The sequence below is a fragment of the Dendrobates tinctorius genome, unplaced genomic scaffold, assembly GCF_039654945.1.
Source record: "Dendrobates tinctorius isolate UK_male_01 unplaced genomic scaffold, ASM3965494v1 ptg000019l, whole genome shotgun sequence".
Classification (NCBI taxonomy): domain Eukaryota; kingdom Metazoa; phylum Chordata; class Amphibia; order Anura; family Dendrobatidae; genus Dendrobates; species Dendrobates tinctorius.
In genome coordinates, this window is record NW_027361687.1 from 66,133,027 (window position 1) to 66,151,144 (window position 18,118).

Genomic DNA, 18,118 nt, shown 5'->3' on the forward strand with positions numbered 1-18,118 from the left:
AAACCCCTGCTAGAAAACCTTCTGTAACTTGTTTACTAGAACCAAGATATTGGTCCAAATCAAGTGAAGGGGGTGATATTGCCATTATTGTTGTCAGAGTTTCGTGTGTTCTTTTAACCCTCTGTCTCTCTGAACTATTGTTAGGGGAATAATCATCCGAGAAACTTTCAGATTCCGCAGCACAACAATGGGGTGTGTTCTCTTGATCATTATGAACTTTTCGTTTAGCCAAAATAGTAGTGTCCATCCCCTCTAAAGGAGAATTAATCAGGTCTGGAGGGCTGGCTGCCCCTTTAGTTACCTTTAGTTTGAGATTTTGACACCTGAATTTTTTAAACCAGAGCCATTACCCTCCTTAGTAGATTTACTATAGGTTGGGATCTGCAATTGTTCTAGAAAGGAAGACCTCGACTCATCTCCCTTCAATGGGGATCTCAACTTGCCCGAGTGTAACAGGCTAGGAAAGTCTTCATATGGCTTTGAGATTGCCCCCATGTGTGACATAGCATTTTTTTGAGCCTTAGTTTTGTTTCTCAGTGTTGCAGCATCCATTTTGTTCAAGTGCCCCTATGGCAGTGTTTATACGAGAATTAAGTGAAGTACTAGAATTCAATTTTTAGGAATAAATGCAATGAGATGTGGAGTAGGTATTACTAGATTTCAGGAATAGACAAGAATTATATAAGGTATGTACGAGATTTAAAAAAAAAAAAAAAAAAGTATTGAATTGGCAAAACGAGATATTAAAGTCTGCTAATAATAGACTCTTAGAATATCACCCACAAGCATATTGTAGCAAGATAGTATTACAAAATAATACAAATATACATGTAACTTAAGTGACTGTAAAGTCCAACAAGTTAGATCCTGTAATTTTATAGGAACTGCTGCAAGGTTAGTTAGGGAGAAAGAAGCTGGTAAATGTCCCTTTAAAAGCCAGATGTTGCACTGACAAGGTATCCTCAAGAAGAGTTATTCCTACATAGAAAGAAGGACTTTGTGTAAGGGATCCTAACTGAGCAATATGCAGGGTCCTCTGTGACTTAGTAACAAAGCCTGTTCATGAGAGATGAGTTTTCCCGCCTTTGAAATGTTTCCAGGTGATGCACCAGGAGCCGTAACCACTTCAGAGCAGGACCCGTGCTGCTTGTCCTGGTATCGCTGCAGGCACTATTTCCCCTTCTTGCAGATGTACATAATCACCTGCACACCAGTCTAAGGGGCTAGGGATAGGTAGTCCCCCCGGGATGTGAACCGCTGCACCAAAGTTATTCCCGCTGCAGTATAATCTTATGCAGCTGTCGGGACTATTTTCACACGCCGCGGAAGAAGATTCGGCCGACGTGCTGTCTGGATGCCGACTCCAGAGGACCAGGAACTGGGTGTGCCCCGGAATAACGGGTGCCAATGGGTACCTTAAGATTAGGGACGCCAGTCCCAGTGGTCTTCTCTGAGAGGGGAACCCGCACTTGTCTTCAGATCCTCTCTTCAATGGAGCTCACGGTGGAGAGCGGTATCACTCCGCCCTTCAGCTCCACTCTGTCATACTGCAGGCCCGCTGGGATTGAAAGTCCAGAACGTGGTTGTGCCTCTGTTTAATCAATAAAAACGGGTACCTCAGAACAGGGGATGATGAATTTAATTATCTTCTTGTCAGATAATCACTGCACGTAAAATTTTCTCCTCAGGAAATGCCATGGCACAGAGTGGTATCCTTCCGCCGCTTCCCCACTGCTCTCACCGTTGGCTTCTGGAAAATTGAAACTTCACTTTTCCCTGGAAAAAGGAGCTTGATTAGGGATGGGCGAATCTACTCGTTAGGACTCGTTACTCTGCGAGTAGTAGGGGACTCGCAGGAGTCGGTACTCTGCGAGTTTCCAAGCGATTACTCGCACAGTAACGAGTCCAATGCAAATCAATGGCAATCCTAGTTTTTTCGGCTAAGTGCACACGTACCGGAACTCTCGTGGAAATTACCGCGAGAATTCTGGAATTCCATTCCGCGGGAAAATCGCATTTTAAATTCCCGCGATTTTCCCGCGGAAAAACTAGCATTTTGCAAGCGTAATTAGCTTGCAAAATGCTAGCGTTCTCCAAGCGATCTGTATCATCGCTTGGAGAACTGATTGACAGGTTGGTCACACTCGTCAAACAGTTTTTGACAAGTGTGACCACCTTTTTACTACTGAGGCCGCCTATGCAGCATCAGTAGTTAAAGATAAAATGTAAAAAAAAATAGTGTTATTCTCACCCTCGGACGTCCCGCGCATCCGTTCCCAGTAATCCTTTGCGAAAATGCCCGCGATGACGTCCGTTCTCGCGGGATCGCGATGTCTCGCGGTAATTCGTGATGACGTCGCGCGAATGACCGCGAGACTTCGCGATCCCGCGAGAACTGACGTCATCGCGAGCATTTTCGCAAAGGATTACTGGGAACGCATGCGTGGAGAGGCGGGAAGGCTGCGCGGGACGTCGGAGGGTGAGAATAACAATATTTTTTATTTTTAAATTCTATTTTTTACAGGGATATAGTACCCAAAGCCCGGAGGACAATCTTCTCTCCTCCGGACCGTGGGTACCATCCGCCATTGTTCTGCTTACTTTCCGCGTGGTGTGCACAGCCACATGCAGGAAGTAAGCGGAACAAAAAAAATGGCAGCACAGGAATCGCTGCAATACTCGCATCCCCATTCATTAACATTGGACTCGCTAGACTCGCAACGAATAGCGAGTTTCCGAGTCGGACTCGTTAGAGTCTAGCGATTCCGAGTATTTCGGGATTCGCCCATCCCTAAGCTTGATAGTAGAATTAAAGTGGTCCAGGGTGGTCAGGGATCTCTTTTGAACCGAATAAAATACTTTGAATGGGCCTCCAGTCGCTTTATGGGTCGCTTTTAAGATATCAGACCGGGAGCTCTGGACTCCTGCTGCCTACATAGCCAGGGTCCTAGGCCACGCCCCCTAAAGGGGACAATAATTGTGTACTCAACCCATATGCCCCGTACACCCACCTATCAGATTAGTAAAACTCTCAATTGTCAGGCGATCACATCAGGCAAGGCAGCATAGGAACATCAGGCACGGCATCACAGTGAGTAACCAGGACAGCTACCGAGAGCATGTACTATATATAGGAGCCGGACAGAATTAGATACATGTTCAGCACACAGTATCACAGAGGATAGGATTAGATACACGGCTCATCAGACAGTATCACTCAGGATAGAGTTAGATACACGGCTCAGCAGACAGTATCACACAGGATAGGATCAGATACACAGCTCAGCAGACAGTATCACACAGGATAGGATTAGATACACAGCTCAGCAGTCAGTAACACACAGGATAGGATTAGATACACAGCTCAGCAGTCAGTAACACACAGGATAGGATTAGATACACGGCTCAGCAGACAGTATCACAGAGGATAGGATTAGATACACAGCTCAGCAGACAGTATCACACAGGAGGATTAGATACACAGCTCAGCAGTCAGTATCACACAGGATAGGATTAGATACATGGCTCAGCAGTCAGTATCACACAGGAGAGGATTAGATACACGGCTCAGCAGACAGTATCACAGAGGATAGGATTAGATACACGGCTCATCAGACAGTATCACTCAGGATAGAGTTAGGTACACGGCTCAGCAGACAGTATCACACAGGATAGGATCAGATACACAGCTCAGCAGACAGTATCACACAGGATAGGATTAGATACACAGCTCAGCAGTCAGTAACACACAGGATAGGATTAGATACACGGCTCAGCAGACAGTATCACAGAGGATAGGATTAGATACACAGCTCAGCAGACAGTATCACACAGGAGGATTAGATACACAGCTCAGCAGTCAGTATCACACAGGATAGGATTAGATACATGGCTCAGCAGACAGTATCACACAGGATAGGATCAGATACACAGCTCAGCAGACAGTATCACACAGGGTAGGATTAGATACACAGCTCAGCAGTCAGTATCACACAGGAGAGGATTAGATACACGGCTCAGCAGACAGTATCACAGAGGATAGGATTAGATACACGGCTCATCAGACAGTATCACTCAGGATAGAGTTAGATACACGGCTCAGCAGACAGTATCACACAGGATAGGATCAGATACACAGCTCAGCAGACAGTATCACACAGGATAGGATTAGATACACAGCTCAGCAGTCAGTAACACACAGGATAGGATTAGATACACGGCTCAGCAGACAGTATCACAGAGGATAGGATTAGATACACAGCTCAGCAGACAGTATCACACAGGAGGATTAGATACACAGCTCAGCAGTCAGTATCACACAGGATAGGATTAGATACATGGCTCAGCAGAGAGTATCACACAGGATAGGATCAGATACACAGCTCAGCAGACAGTATCACACAGGATAGGATTAGATACACAGCTCAGCAGTCAGTATCACACAGGAGAGGATTAGATACACGGCTCAGCAGACAGTATCACAGAGGATAGGATTAGATACACGGCTCATCAGACAGTATCACTCAGGATAGAGTTAGATACACGGCTCAGCAGACAGTATCACACAGGATAGGATCAGATACACAGCTCAGCAGACAGTATCACACAGGATAGGATTAGATACACAGCTCAGCAGTCAGTAACACACAGGATAGGATTAGATACACGGCTCAGCAGACAGTATCACAGAGGATAGGATTAGATACACAGCTCAGCAGACAGTATCACACAGGAGGATTAGATACACAGCTCAGCAGTCAGTATCACACAGGATAGGATTAGATACATGGCTCAGCAGACAGTATCACACAGGATAGGATCAGATACACAGCTCAGCAGACAGTATCACACAGGATAGGATTAGATACACAGCTCAGCAGTCAGTATCACACAGGAGAGGATTAGATACACGGCTCAGCAGACAGTATTACAGAGGATAGGATTAGATACACGGCTCATCAGACAGTATCACTCAGGATAGAGATAGATACACGGCTCAGCAGACAGTATCACACAGGATAGGATCAGATACACAGCTCAGCAGACAGTATCACACAGGATAGGATTAGATACACAGCTCAGCAGTCAGTAACACAGGATAGGATTAGATACATGGCTCAGCAGACAGTATCACAGAGGATAGGATTAGATACACAGCTCAGCAGACAGTATCACACAGGAGGATTAGATACACAGCTCAGCAGTCAGTATCACACAGGATAGGATTAGATACATGGCTCAGCAGACAGTATCACACAGGATAGGATCAGATACACAACTCAGCAGACAGTATCACACAGGATAGGATTAGATACACAGCTCAGCAGTCAGTATCACACAGGAGAGGATTAGATACACGGCTCAGCAGACAGTATCACAGAGGATAGGATTAGATACACGGCTCATCAGACAGTATCACTCAGGATAGAGTTAGATACACGGCTCAGCAGACAGTATCACACAGGATAGGATCAGATACACAGCTCAGCAGTCAGTATCACACAGGATAGGATCAGATACACGGCTCAGCAGTCAGTATCACACAGGAGAGGATTAGATACACGGCTCAGCAGACAGTATCACAGAGGATAGGATTAGATACATGGCTCAGCAGACAGTATCACAGAGGATAGGATTAGATACACGGCTCATCAGACAGTATCACTCAGGATAGAGTTAGATACACGGCTCAGCAGACAGTATCACACAGGATAGGATCAGATACACAGCTCAGCAGTCAGTATCACACAGGATAGTATCAGATACACGGCTCAGCAGTCAGTATCACACAGGAGAGGATTAGATACACGGCTCAGCAGTCAATATCACATAGGATAGGATTAGATACACGGCTCAGCAGACAGTATTACACAGGATAGGATTAGATACAGGGCTCAGCAGACAGTATCACACAGGACAGGATTAGATACAGGGCTCAGCAGATAGTATCACACAGGATAGGATTAGATACACAGCTCAGCAGATAGTATCACACGGGATAGGATTAGATACATGGCTCAGCAGACAGTATCACACAGGATAGGATTAGATACACAGCTCAGCAGACAGTACCACACAGGATAGGATTAGATACACGGCTCAGCAGTCAGTATCACACAGGATAGGATTAGATACACAGCTCAGCAGTCAGTATCACACAGGATAGGATTAGATTCACAGCTCAGCAGACGTTATAACAGGATAGGATTAGATACACAGCTCAGCAGACAGCATCACACAGGATAGGATTAGATACACAACTCTGCAGTCAGTATCACACAGGATAGGGTTAGATTCACAGCTCAGCAGACGTTATAACACAGGATAGGATTAGATTAGATACAGAGCTCAGCAGACAGCATCACAAAGGATAGGATTAGATACACGGCTCAGCAGACAGTATCACACAGGATATTATTAGATACATAGCTCCGCAGACAGTACCACACAGGATAGGATTAGCTACATGGCTCAGCAGACAATATCACACAGGATAGAATTAGATACACAGCTCAGCAGACAGTATCACACAGGATAGGATTAGATACACCATCTCAGCAGTCAGTATCACACAGGATAGGATTCGATACACAGCTCAGCAGACTGTATCAGACAGGATAGGGTTAGATACGACTCAGCAGTGGGTATCACACAGGATAGGATTAGATACACGCTCAGCAGATAGTATCACACAGGATAGGGTTAGATACGTCTCAGCAGTCAGTATCACACAGGATAGGATTAGATACACGGCTGAGCAGTCAGTAACACACATGATAGGAGTAGGTACATGGCTCAGCAGTCAGTATCACACAGGATAGGGTTAGATACACGGCTCAGCAGTTAGTATCACACAGGATAGGGTTAGATACACAGCTCAGCAGTCAGTATCACACAGGATAGGATTAGATACACCCTCAGCAGACAGTATTACACAGGATAGGGGTTAGATACATGGTGGAGCTGCAGATGATGGGAGTTGTAGTCCTTTCTGATGGCTGTTCTCCTCTTTTCCAGGATGTCTGATATCAGGGGACGTGCGTGGTCTCTGGAGGAGAACAAGCTGCTGGCAGTGAACATCTCCCGCGTCCTGTCTTTGTATGGATACATCACAGATTCCTACATCATTGTGAGTACCCTAGGAAGGTATAGTAATGGCGCGCTATTCCTGAGAGAGGTTATTGTCACCCTGGGTGTCCGCTCCACCGCCGATCAGTGACTGATGGTTGTGATGTCCGCAAAGCGTAGACCATCAGATCGGCAGTGTTGGAGCTGGGAGCCGAGTCCCAGGGGAAGGGCAACATCTTATAGTTTAGTCTAAAGCGGAGCTGGTTTGAGACTGAGATGAGAATAAATGCATTTGAATAAGTTTTATAGTAATCTTTCATTTATTTTTTTTAGCACAGTGTGATAAAAAGTTTACGTCATCTTCGTTATAGATTTGTTTTTTTTAAGGTCAAAATCTCACAAATTAACACGGCTAGGATCAAAGTGTTAAAAATAAAAACAGAAATTTAATTAAAAAAATGTACATTTATCATTTTAAATTATTTAAGTAATAAAAAAAACACCTCAAAGACGCGCTGATACAGTGTACCAGGAAAACAATAAAATGCACAGGATATGTTGCAAACAAATTAGGGTAACCATTTTTAAGTTTTATGCGTGATTTTGCAAACTGCTTAATAGAAACATATACCGTATTTTCCGCTTTGTAAGACACACTTTTTTTCCCCCAAACTTGGGGGGAAAATGGGGGTGCGTCTTACAAAGAGGATATACCTTATCGGGTGTAGGCCGCAGGGGTGTCCGGGCGTCTCCGGGTGTCCGTCGGCGCTGTGGGTGTCGCCGGGTGCCCAGCCGTGTCTCCACGTGCCCAGCGGTGTCTCCGGTTCCCATCCCGGGGCTCTGCCGACATTTTGCGACAGGCTTGAGCCCCAGGGCTCCCTCTCGGTTCCCTCTGTATTGGCTGGCTCCGTCAATATGGCGGCCGCCGCCGGGGACGGTGCATGCGCTGATGGTGATCTCGGGACTGAGATCTCGAGGGATGAGATTTCAGCTGCACATCGGAGCACCCTCTCATCCCTTCCTGCGGCCTGCAGTATCACCCCGCTCCTGCCTCCTCCAGCAGCGACCCTGGGACCCCGCTTCACCGCAGCCACCACACCCGGTAAGCAATAAGACACCTGGATTATAAGAGGCACCACCATTTTATTAAAAAAAGTTTTTTCCTATTTTTCTCCTCAAAATTTGTGGTGCGTCTTATAATCCGGAGTGTCTTATAAAGCGAAAAATACGGTACTGTATTTTTCGGCTCATATGACGCACCTTAGGTCTGAGAGCAGAAAATAGGAGAAACACATTTCCTAATAATTAATGCTTCCTTGGCGGTAGAATATTAGGTCACAGGTGTAGTGTTAGTGTTCTCACTTGGGTGCGTTCTAAGGTAACACAGGAACCGTATCCATTGAAATGTCCATGCTGGTTTATTGGTGCTTCATAAACCAGTTTCATCAATGACTCCGAGATTCAGCATACTCCTTACTTTGGAGATCAGCTCTCGCTGGGCCTCGGGAATTTGATCGCTCTTAAGGTTCACCCACACACAGGGTTCTGTCAGAATCTCGTATTGTATGACCTTTGTACAACCCGGCAATTCTGAGAACAGGTCCCTGTTCTGCTGCAGCAACTCCCGACACTGTTGTTTTTTCGACAGTGTCTCCACTATTGTGACTCCTTCAGCATCTGTTTTTTTAGCTTTATCAGCAAACATGGAGCTTCCACAGGCTCCATGTCTTGCTATGGCTTGATAAGATTGGCGTGGTACACTTGGCACGGTTTACGTCTTCCCGGGTTGATGAACCTTGTAGTTCACTTCACCCACCTTTTCCACGACCGCATAAGGCCGTTGCACTTGGCCAAGAATTTACTCTTCACGGTTGGAATAAGTACAAGGACTTGGTCCTTGGAGCTGACAGGTTGTAGACCCTAGGTTGAGCCTCTTGTGCCTGGAGGAGATGTTCCTTTACAATAGGCATCACCTTTGCAATCCTCTCCTGCATTTGGGTGACGTGCTTGATGATGCGCCGGTAGGACGTGACTTCGGCTTCCCAGTAATCCTTCACTATATCAAGGAGACTCCTCGGATGTCGGCCATACAGAAGTTCAAACGAAGAGAATCTGGTAGAAGCTTTTGAACCTCCCGGATAGAAAACAACAGATATGAGACAAGACAGTCCCAGTCTCGACCATCCTTTCTCACTGACCTTTTTCAGCATACTCTTCAATGTGGTGTTGTACCTTTCCACAAAGCTGTCTGTTTGAAGATGGTATACTGACATCTTCAGTTATGTAATTTGCAGGGCTTTACAAAGTTCCCTTACTCATAAAGGGTTTTCCTTGGTCGGTCAGGATCTCACTCGGTAATCCTGCCTGGGAAAAAAGGTGTACCAACTCGCTGATTATACTTTTCACAGAGTATTTTCTCAGGGGAACCGCTTCAGGGTATCTTGTAGCATAGTCAAGGATGACCAATATGTATTGATGCCCACAAGCAGACTTAAACAGGGGACCAAACAAGTCCATGGCAATTCGCTCAAACAACACTTCTATGATGGGTAATGGCAAGAGGGGAATGCAAAAGTGAGAGGGGGTGGTTATCTGGCATGTGGGACAGGACCTGCAGTACTTTAAGATTTCCCATTTGCATCCATGCTAATAGACTCTCTGCATAACCAGTTCTTAAGTTTTGTTCACCCCCAGATTTCCACCCAAGACATGTGAATGTGCCTTGTCCAACACCCTCCACCTATACGATCATGGTACCAACATTTGCTCCACTATTTACTCTCTGACCTTAGTAATCTGATACAATAAGTCTCCACTAACCATAAAGTAGGGAAACCTGGTGTCAACCCCTGACTCCTGCGCTATACTGTTTATAATGGTTACATTATTGAACGCCTCCCTTAGAGCTAGGTCCCTATGATGGGACCCAAAATATTCCCTGGCCACTTCTAACTCAGGAATACTGGTGTAACAATTACATGGGTACTACAGAATCTGATTGCGTGAGATAATACGAAACTGAGACCAAAGTTGATGCAAATGAGTATATTACCAAGAGAAACAAAACTAACAGAGCACTTCCAGCAATAGTAACAAAAACGCAGCACAATGTAGCATGATGCAAGTAAAGCAATACAAATGGAGCACGTCTCTGCAACAGTAACGAATGCACAGCACAATATGGAAATGTCCAAATGTCCACTGTAACTGAAGAGCGGGCGCGACTGCTAATATGAACCAGTCCAACAGTAATATGATGCAGGTGTGCACAAGGCACTAAACGTGGGAGTCAAGCAGTAAGTATGAGAGTAAGCACACCACGTTTAGTAAGGAAGTCCAGCTATATTATGAATGAGCATGCACACTGCACTAAAGTGTAGATATCCAGCAATTATATGGGTAGAAATGCACACGGCACTTAATCGTAGAAGACCAGCATTATATGGGAGTGGCATTAACAGGAGAAGGTCATATGTGCCTTTTTGGGCTGAAAGTCCCGCCCAAGGCCAGCACCGCAGCCCAACAAACACAGGCCTAGAGGAGATGGTGATGTCAGGATTCTTTACAGGCCACAGCAGATCCAGAGGCGAATAGTTCCACACTAGAAGTCCAGACAGTACATTAGTTAAGCACAGACAGCATCAGGGAGACGCACAGAGGACTGTAGGCAGCATAACGTGGAGAGGCGGAGCAACGATTAATGAGCAGCAGCGGCAGGGAGTCCATCAATAGGCAGGAGCTCAGGAGCTAACAGCAACAAAATACTCAGGCAAAGAGGAACACACAGCCCGGACTTAAATAATCAGAACAGACAGGAAGTTCCATGACAAGGCGAGATACAAGACTCCATCTTGGATAAGGGCGAGCAGGCACAAAGGAAAGTCCAGGAATACTTACAACCGGGCTCAGAGGACACTACCTCCTCATCCCCCACAGGAACACAGAAGGGAAATCCGTCAGACTCTGGGTGTGGTGACACTTCTTTAGGGATAACCCATTTCTTATCCGAGCAACTGAGCCCTGTCCACCTCCCCCACAGGTCCCAAAACAAGCAAAAGTCACGGCCCATGTTATCATGTGGGGTTGAGGAGATCTCTAGCTGGAATGACCAATTTTAGGGAGGGAATCAAAGAAAAAAGAAACATCCGGCACTGTCCCTGAGAAAGAAATACCCGCAAAGTCACTTATAACCGCTATCAATGTGACACCTGTAACCCTTGCTGAACGGGTGCTATATCCATGTGAAGAAAAAACATGAGCTATCGTAGTAGAAAAAGACAACAGGATGGCACTCACCGTTCTCTTGAAATGATTCACTTTATTTCATGTTAATAAAGCATAGGTGTTGGCACGGGAGAAATGCAAAAAGACGGTCTTTTTGCATTTCTCCCGTGCCAACGTCTATGCTTTATTAACATGAAATAAAGTGAATCACTTCAAGAGAACGGTGAGTGCCATCCACTTAGGGAGGGAATACCTTATAGCTTTGGGCTAGTGACATCACAAAAGGGACCGTCTGGTGTTGGTCCTCCCCCTGCTCTTGGAGTTACAATTCTGACTACAACATTTATAATAACTATATCTCGCAGAGGGTACCTCATATAAACACGCACATAGTCTCATCTTTTCCAGCCTGTCGAAGACAATAATTCAAGACCAAACATGCAGTAATTATGTCACATCGTTTAGGAGGAATCCATTTCTCCAATTCTGTGGGTGCTAGAACCGTGAAAACTATGGGCTAGGACGCTGGGTCGATGCCCTACGCAGAAATGTAATTTTCGCCGCGTTTTATGACCAAATGATTAGATCTCCATTATTTTCTATGAGAGTAGCTGAGCACATGTTTCAGAGACAAAGAGACCCCCCGCCGTGAGGCAGGAAGGAGCTCCACTGGGAATTCAGGTTAGACTGGTTTTGTGTGTGAGCCGTGGATGGGGGAGGAACAGGGGGGTGAGTGGTTGCAGGGACAGAATACAAAGCTACAGCTGTGACAGGCTAAAGTCTCATCTGTAGGGTAGAGAATGAACGATTCTGGAATCTTCCGGAAAAGTCATACATATTTTACAATACCATTACAGTCACCAAACTCCCTGAGTCTAGGAGTCCAGTCACTTGCAGACCATTCACCTTTACGGGACAAGCATGTGGCCCCTCGCTGGGTGCACAGTTCACATTGCAGGCCAAATAAGCATATCATGAACAACCGCGAACCATGCTACAGTCCATATGCTCAGAGGTCAGGGGACAACGGGTGGCTGTATGGCCTGGGCAGTGACATTTCCAGCAATTAATATCGCCAGCTGGGACCTTCGTCATCACCTCCTCCGCTCCTTTGGACCTTGAATGCCCCACCCCCTTTTGGGCCCCCCAATATGGAATGGGTTGCGTCCACAAGGATCCCTCAACCCCCCTGATACCTTTCGACCAGTCCATCCAGGTCATTGGTGTTCTAGGGATCACTCTGGGAAACCCACGTATGTGCAGTGGGGAAAAAAATATTTAGTCAGCCACCAATTGTGCCAGTTCTCCCACTTAAAAAGATGAGAGAGGCCTGTAATTGACATCATAGGTAGGCCACAACTATGAGAGTCAAAATGAGAAAACAAATCCAGAAAATCACCTTGTCTAATTTGGCAAGATTTATTTTGCAAATTATGGTGGAACATATGTATTTGGTTACCTAAAAACATGCAAGATTTCTGGCTCTTACGGACCTGTAACTTCTTCTTTAAGAGGCTCCTCTGTCCTCCACTCATTACTAGTGTTGAGCGATACCATTCGATACCCAAAAATATCGTATCGGATGGTATCGCCCGATACGAAAAAAATATCGGGTATCGCCGATTCCGATACCGGAAGTCCCATTCAAGTCAATGGGACTTCCGGTATCGGAATTAAAAAAAGCCCTTTATTTCCTTGTTGGCTAATTCTACATAATTGAAAACAAATAAGAATCATGTAGAATATATTGTGGGAGGTGGAGGAGACATTGAAGGCATAGTGGTTTATTCAAATCACATGGCATAGCATTAATTCCAATTTTTTTTTTCAAGACGTTCGGAGTTAAAAAGATATTGACTATGTTAACTTTTTTATATTTTGTCAGATATGTATGTTTCACAACTTCCATGCTCTTCACCTTCTTTTGTACTTCTCCCACACTTTCTCCTTCATGATCCGCAGCAGTAGCATTTTTTTCATCAACTTTTTCTTCACCTTATTCATCTTCTTCTTCTTCCCATTATTTTTTTTTTCCATTCTTCATATTCTTCTTATTCAGCTATTATTAATTTTCATATGCTATTTCTTCATCTTCTTCCTATTCTTCTTTTTCTTCATTTTCTTATGGCGACAGGCATTCCTGTAGTACTTATCTATAAAAGTTATAAGATTACACCTTACGTTCTGCCTGTCACAAAAGATTTACAACAGGATTTGTCCGCATTCAGTTTGGCCTGCAGCAGCAGGCATTTTCCAGGGGCACCACGAGGAGGAACGGACTCACCCCCATTTACTGCTTAGTCTTCTTCTGCTTATAATTTTGATATCTTCTATGCTGATTTTTAGTCTTATGCTTAATGTTCTTCTGCTTTTGCTTCTTCTGCTTCTTGTTCTTCTGTCTTTTGTTCTGTATCTTGGTGGTTGTCTTCATGTTCTTTGTCCTCTTGGTCATATTATTTAGGGTCATATTTCTGGTCATCAGGGTCGTCGTCATGGAGATCAATAAGGATTACCAAAGACAATTTCAAAAAGCTTGATCTTGGAAATGTAGCAGAAGGTACAAGAAGGCTGAGAAACTGGCGCGAACCAGCTGACAGTACTGGAACCCGTAGTGGCAGCAGAAGGAACAAGAGCCAATGGCACTACTGAGGAACAGCTGACGGTGCTGGACCCCGGTTACTATGCAGGAGGTACCTGTGCTAGAAACCACTACCAAGGACCAGCTGACGTTGCTGGACCTCGGATACCGAGATGGAGGCACCTAGGCCAAAGGCTCTGGCGAGAACCAGCTGACAGTGCTGGAACCCGGATGGGTAGCAGAAGGAACAAGAGCCAATGGCACTACCGAGGACCAACTGACGGTGCTGGACCACGGTTACTGAGCAGAAGGTACCTGTGCTAAAAAGCACTACCAAGGACCAGCTGACGGTGCTGGACTTCGGATACCGAGATGGAGGCACCTAGGCCAAAGGCTCTGGCGAGAACCAGCTGACAGTGCTGGCACCCGGATGGGTAGCAGAAGGAACAAGAGCCAATGGCACTACCGAGGACCAACTGACGGTGCTGGACCACGGTTACTAAGCAGAAGGTACCTGTGCTAAAAAGCACTACCAAGGACCAGCTGACGTTGCTGGACCTCAGATACCGAGATGGAGGCACCTAGGCCAAAGGCTCTGGCGAGAACCAGCTGACAGTGCTGGCACCCAGATGGGTAGCAGAAGGTACCCATCCAAAGCAAAGTAGCCAGGCCGCAAGCCGGCCGCAGTTACCGAAACCCACAGTCCTACAGGGGGTCCATGTCCCATTGGCACTACGGATCCAGCCTTCAGTGCCAGATCCCGCAGTCCACATAGGAGTCACCTAAACTGCAGGCACCGTAGAGTCGGCTAACCCGGCCGCAAGTCGACAGGACAACGGATTGGTGGCAAAGTGACCTTGACACTACCCGGAAACAGCTGGCGTGCTGAAAACAGGCTGGGCAACAGGGAGTACCCATGCCAAAGACACTGCCGAGAACCAGCTGACGGTGCTGGAACCCAGATGGGTAGCAAAAGCTACAAGAGCCAATGGCACTACCGAGGAACAGCTGACGGTGCTGGACCACGGTTACTAGGCAGGAGGTACCTGTGCTAGAAAGCACTACCAAGGACCTGCTGACGTTGCTGGACCTCGGATACCGAGATGGAGGCACCTAGGCCAAAGGCTCTGGTGAGAACCGGCTGACAGTGCTGGTACCCGGATGGGTAGCAGAAGGAACAAAAGCCAATGGCACTACCGAGGACCAACTGACGGTGCTGGACCACGGTTACAAAGCAGAAGGTACCTGTGCTAAAAAGCACTACCAAGGACCAGCTGACGTTGCTGGACCTCGGATACCGAGATGGAGGCACCTAGGCCAAAGGCTCTGGCGAGAACCAGCTGACAGTGCTGGCACCCGGATGGGTAGCAGAAGGTACCCATCCAAAGCAAAGTAGCCAGGCCGCAAGCCGGCCGCAGTTACCGAAACCCACAGTCCTACAGGGGGTCCATGTCCCATTGGCACTACGGATCCAGCCTTCAGTGCCAGATCCCGCAGTCCACATAGGAGTCACCTAAACTGCAGGCACCGTAGAGTCGGCTAACCCGGCCGCAAGACGACAGGACAACGGATTGGTGGCAAAGTGACCTTGACACTACCCGGAAACAGCTGGCGTGCTGGAACCAGGCTGGGCAGGAGGGAGTACCCGTGCCAACGAAACTTCTGAACAGCAACTGGTGATGTTGGAGCCCAGGGACAATCATGGTGTAGGCCGAGGCCTACTTGGTGGCAGTATTATATAGGTTGTAGACTACAACAGACTGTCAACGTGCTCCAATTAGGCATCTGTCTCCACTCTGTTTCCAGGATTTCACCTGACCACCAACACCGCCAGTTTATGCGTACATTAGCCGTCTGCCCAATCCACACGTGTTCCTGTGTTACTGGGGTTCTGTAATGTCAGCAGATCCCCTGATGTGTGTCTGGCAATGTCTCCTGTTCTGTCCACATTCCCACCACTTGTAGTGGGAAGGTGGACAGCGCAGGAGACAGTGCCGAACTCACATTGGGGGATCAGCTCACGTAACAGAACACCAGGAACACAGGAACAAGTGTGGAATGCGTGGACGGCAACTGTGAGCAGGAACTGGCGGTGTTGGAGGTCAGGGGAAATACTAGAGACAGAGGCCAAATCAGAGAATGTTTAAATCTGAAGTAGTTACAATTTGGAGGCAGCAGCAGTTTGCCCTCCACACAGCAGGGGATCAGCTGACGTTACTGACCCCCACTTTCACATGAACGAGTGTTTTTTTTTATGTGTGGACAGCACTTCCGAGCACCAACTGGCGTTGTTGGAGCCCAGGGACAATCATGGTGTAGGCTGAGGCCTACTAGGAGCCAGGTGTAAATCGGAGGTATTTTGACATTGGAGGGAGCAGGACACTTTGCCATACACACAGCAGGGGATCAGCTGACGTTACCGAACCCCACTTCCACATGAACAAGTGTTTTTTTCTGTGTGGACAGCACTTCCGAGCACCAACTGGCGGTGTTGGAGCCCAGGGACAATCATGGTGTAGGCCGAGGCCTACTTGGTGGCATTTTTATATCGTTTGTAGGCTACAACAGACTGTCAACGTGCTCCAATTAGGCATCTGTCTCCACTCTGTTTCCAGGATTTCACCTGACCACCAACACCGCCAATTTATGCGTACAGTAGCCGTCTGCCCAATCCACACGTGTTCCTGTGTTACTGGGGTTCTGTAATGTCAGCAGATCCCCTGATGTGTGTCTGGCAATGTCTCCTGCTCTGTCCACATTCCCACCACTTGTAGTGGGAAGGTGGACAGCGCAGGAGACAGTGCCGGACACACATTGGGGGATCAGCTCACGTAACAGAACACCAGGAGCACAGGAACAAGTGTGGAATGCGTGGACGGCAACAGTGAGCAGGAACTGGCGGTGTTGGAGGTCAGGGGAAATACTAGAGACAGAGTGGAGACAGATGCCAAATCAGAGAATGTTTAAATCAGAAATAGTTACAATTTGGAGGCAGCAGCAGTTTGCCCTCCACACAGCAGGGGATCAGTTGACGTTACTGACCCCCACTTTCACATGAACGAGTGTTTTTTTCTGTGTGGACAGCACTTCCGAGCAACAACTGATGATGTTGGAGCCCAGGGATAGTCATTTTGTAGGCTGAGGCCTACTTGGAGGCAGTTTAAGATAAGACGTTGTTTGAATTTGGAGGCAGCAGGAGAGTTTGCCATACACACAGCAGGGGATCAGCTGACGTTACCAAACCCCACTTACACATGAGCGAGTGTTTTGTCTGTGCGTACAGCACTTCTGAGCACCAACTGGCGGTGTCGGAGCCCAGGGAAAATCAGGTAGTAGGCTGAGGCCTACTTGGTGGCAGTTTTAGATTGTTTCTACACTACTACTAACTGTCAACGTACTCCAATTAGGCCTCTGTCTTCACTCTGTTTCGAGTATTTCCTCTGGCTTCCAACCACGCCAGTTGCTGCTCTGAAATGCCGTCTGCACAGCCAACACTTGTTCCTGTGTTACTGGGGTTCTGTAACAGCAGCTTCTCCCTAGAGGTGAGTCAGGCAATGTCTCCTGCTCTGTCCACTTTTCCACTACAAGTAGTGGGAATGTAGACAAAGCAGGAGACATTGCCAGACTCACCTCTGGAGATGAGCAGATGTTACAGGACCCAGGTAACACAGGAACAATTGTTGATTGTGCAGACGTCACTTGAGAGCAGAAACAGGCGGTGTTGTAGGCCGGAGGAAATACTCAAAACAGAGTGGAGACAGAGGGCAAATCAGAGAACATATTAAATCAGAGGTAGTCAGAAGTTGTAGGCAGCAGGAGAGTTTGCCGTACACACAGCAGGGGATCAGCTGACGTTACCAAACCCCACTTACACATGAGCGAGGGTTTTGTCTGTGCGTACAGCACTTCTGAGCACCAACTGGCGGTGTCGGAGCCCAGGGAAAATCAGGTAGTAGGCCGAGGCCTACTTGGAGCCAGGTGTAAATCTGAGGTTGTTTGACTGTGGAGGGAGCAAGACACTTTGCCATACACACAGCAGGGGATCAGCAGACGTTACCGAACCCCTCTTACACATAAACAAGTGTTTTTTCTGTGTGGACAGCACTTCCGAGCACCAACTGGCAGTGTTGGAACCCAGGGAAAATCCGGTAATAGGCCGAGGCCAACTTGGAGCTAGGTGTAAATCTGAGGTTGTTTGACTGTGGAGGGAGCAGGACACTTTGCCATACACACAGCAGGGGATCAGCT

General features: G+C 47.0%; 1 protein-coding gene across 4 annotated transcripts in view; it reads left to right on the forward strand.

Annotated features, from left to right (window-relative positions):
- Positions 1 to 18,118, forward strand: part of METTL25B (methyltransferase like 25B) — an 81,111-nt gene that overhangs the window by 7,431 nt on the left and 55,562 nt on the right. For all 4 annotated transcript variants that reach the window (XM_073567159.1, XM_073567161.1, XM_073567158.1 and 1 more), the window contains exon 2: positions 7,018 to 7,129. In XM_073567159.1, coding sequence (XP_073423260.1) covers positions 7,019 to 7,129 — 111 coding nt within the window. In that variant the 5' untranslated portion in view covers position 7,018. The remainder of the gene's footprint in view (positions 1 to 7,017; positions 7,130 to 18,118) is intronic.